The sequence below is a fragment of the Emiliania huxleyi genome (genome assembly GCF_000372725.1).
Source record: "Emiliania huxleyi CCMP1516 unplaced genomic scaffold EMIHUscaffold_79, whole genome shotgun sequence".
NCBI lineage: Eukaryota > Haptophyta > Isochrysidales > Noelaerhabdaceae > Emiliania > Emiliania huxleyi.
Window position 1 is genome coordinate 441,641 of NW_005196094.1, and position 1,694 is coordinate 443,334.

The window sequence follows — 1,694 nt, forward strand, 5'->3', positions numbered from 1 at the left end:
AAAAGGAAAAAAGGGAAGGAGAGGAACGGCGGAGAGGGAGGGAGAGAAAGAAGAAAAAAAAAGGAGGCGAAAGGCAGAGAGGAGGAAGGGAGAAAGGAGCCCCCCCCGCCCCCCCCCCGCTAACTCGTGACCTTTGAGTCTTTGTACTCGAGTAGTCTTGCCACAGTTTCCGCTCTGAGGTTAGCTGCGGGTTCAGCTCGACCCAGCTAGAGCTGTGTCGGCGCGCGGCGGCCTGCCGGACTCGCAGGAGAGGTGCCTCTGCGCCACACCCGTGAGCCGTGTGCCGTGTGGGGGACAAAACACAATGATCTCGACCCGCTCGACCGATTTGAAGAGAACGTAAGAGAATCTCTCCGATTTTGTGGGCCTCTAAGCCCTCACCGTGTGAGAGAGATTTTTAGCAATACCAAACAACTCTAACACGGACTCACACGTGTGTGAGAGGTGACAGGCGTGGAGGTGCGGTGTGCTGCGAGAGAGACTGACTCTCAGCTCACGAGGCGGCGCGCCGTTCTGCGCGTTCAAACTCGGAGTCGGACGGCCGCGGCCGTCAAAAGCTCCTCCACGAAATTACAATCCGGCTGTGAACCCAAAAGTCCCCCAACGCCCAACCGAACCGCAACTCACCGTGTGGTACACCCGCGATACGACGGGCAGTATGTCGGTGGGCCACGTGTGTCGGACACTGCTTCTCGGCGACTGTCCCACCACCGCACCAGCGCGTGAGGGGCGCAGCGAGTGCGACCCTTTGTGTCTGAGAACCCTCCCCATGCGTCTCCCGCAAACGTTTGCTCGCGTCTCACTGTCTCGCCAACACTCTCCGTACGTCGTCCGCAAACAAGCGCGCCACACCGGCGGCGGCAAACGCAGCACACATGACTCCATTGAAGGAGCGGAGACCCGAGGTCGAAGACGAGGAGAAGCGCGGGCTGTGTGACAGGTAGAAGAAGTAGCCCGAGAGGCTGAACATGGCGCCGCTGCCCACGAGCTTGCACTCCAAGCAATCCTCGCTGTCGGCACCGCCTGCCATGGTCAGCGCTGCTGCGGCAGGAACGCTGGGCAGCGAGGCTGCGAAGTCCGGCGAGGGCACGGCGTCGAGGGCTGGAGTCGCCACCACGCACTCGCGACCCCTGCGTCGGGAAAAAGAAATCAGGCGCACGCCCGTAGCATATATCCCTCATACCAAGGAAGACACCAGATTCCCCGCCCCAAGGTGGTGGTAGGTGGAAGACACAATGTGTCCAATATGATCACATGTCACCACATGGTCGGGTGTCTGCGTCCCACTTACCGGTTGCCGCTACCACTCTAGTCTCTAGAAGTTGACTGTTGTATACGGTAAGTAATCACGACGACGGCCCCGCGCTGCCCTCGTCCGGCGGCGGAGGCGGTGGCTGGTCGCTGGGCCCCGCTGCCGCCGCCAGCCGCAGCACCTCGGCGAGGGTCGCAAGCTCGCCCCGCGCCTCCCTCGCCCCCTCCGCCGCCGCCAGCCCCGCCCTCTCCTCCAGCCGCGCCGCCCGCTCGCCGACCGCCTCCACCAGGTCTGCCCGAGCCATCGCCTCGGCCGCCTCAACACCGAGCGACTTCTCTCCCACCCACGACACGAGCCGCGCCACCGAGCGGCGCGCCTGGTCGCGGTCCCGCCGCGCCACCGCAACCTCCACCGCCGCGCGGTGCAGGAGGCGCCTGCACAG

The 1,694-nt window shown here is 63.8% G+C and overlaps 1 protein-coding gene across 1 annotated transcript; it reads right to left on the reverse strand.

Annotated features, from left to right (window-relative positions):
- Positions 1 to 799: 799 nt before the first annotated feature.
- On the reverse strand, positions 800 to 1,266 carry EMIHUDRAFT_218530 (hypothetical protein; the record flags this gene model as incomplete). The annotated part of the gene is made up of 2 exons (XM_005759919.1): positions 800 to 1,130; positions 1,262 to 1,266. The coding sequence occupies 2 exons, from the start codon at positions 1,264 to 1,266 to the stop codon at positions 800 to 802; spliced, it is 336 nt and encodes a 111-aa protein (XP_005759976.1).
- Between the last annotated feature and the right edge of the window lie 428 nt (positions 1,267 to 1,694).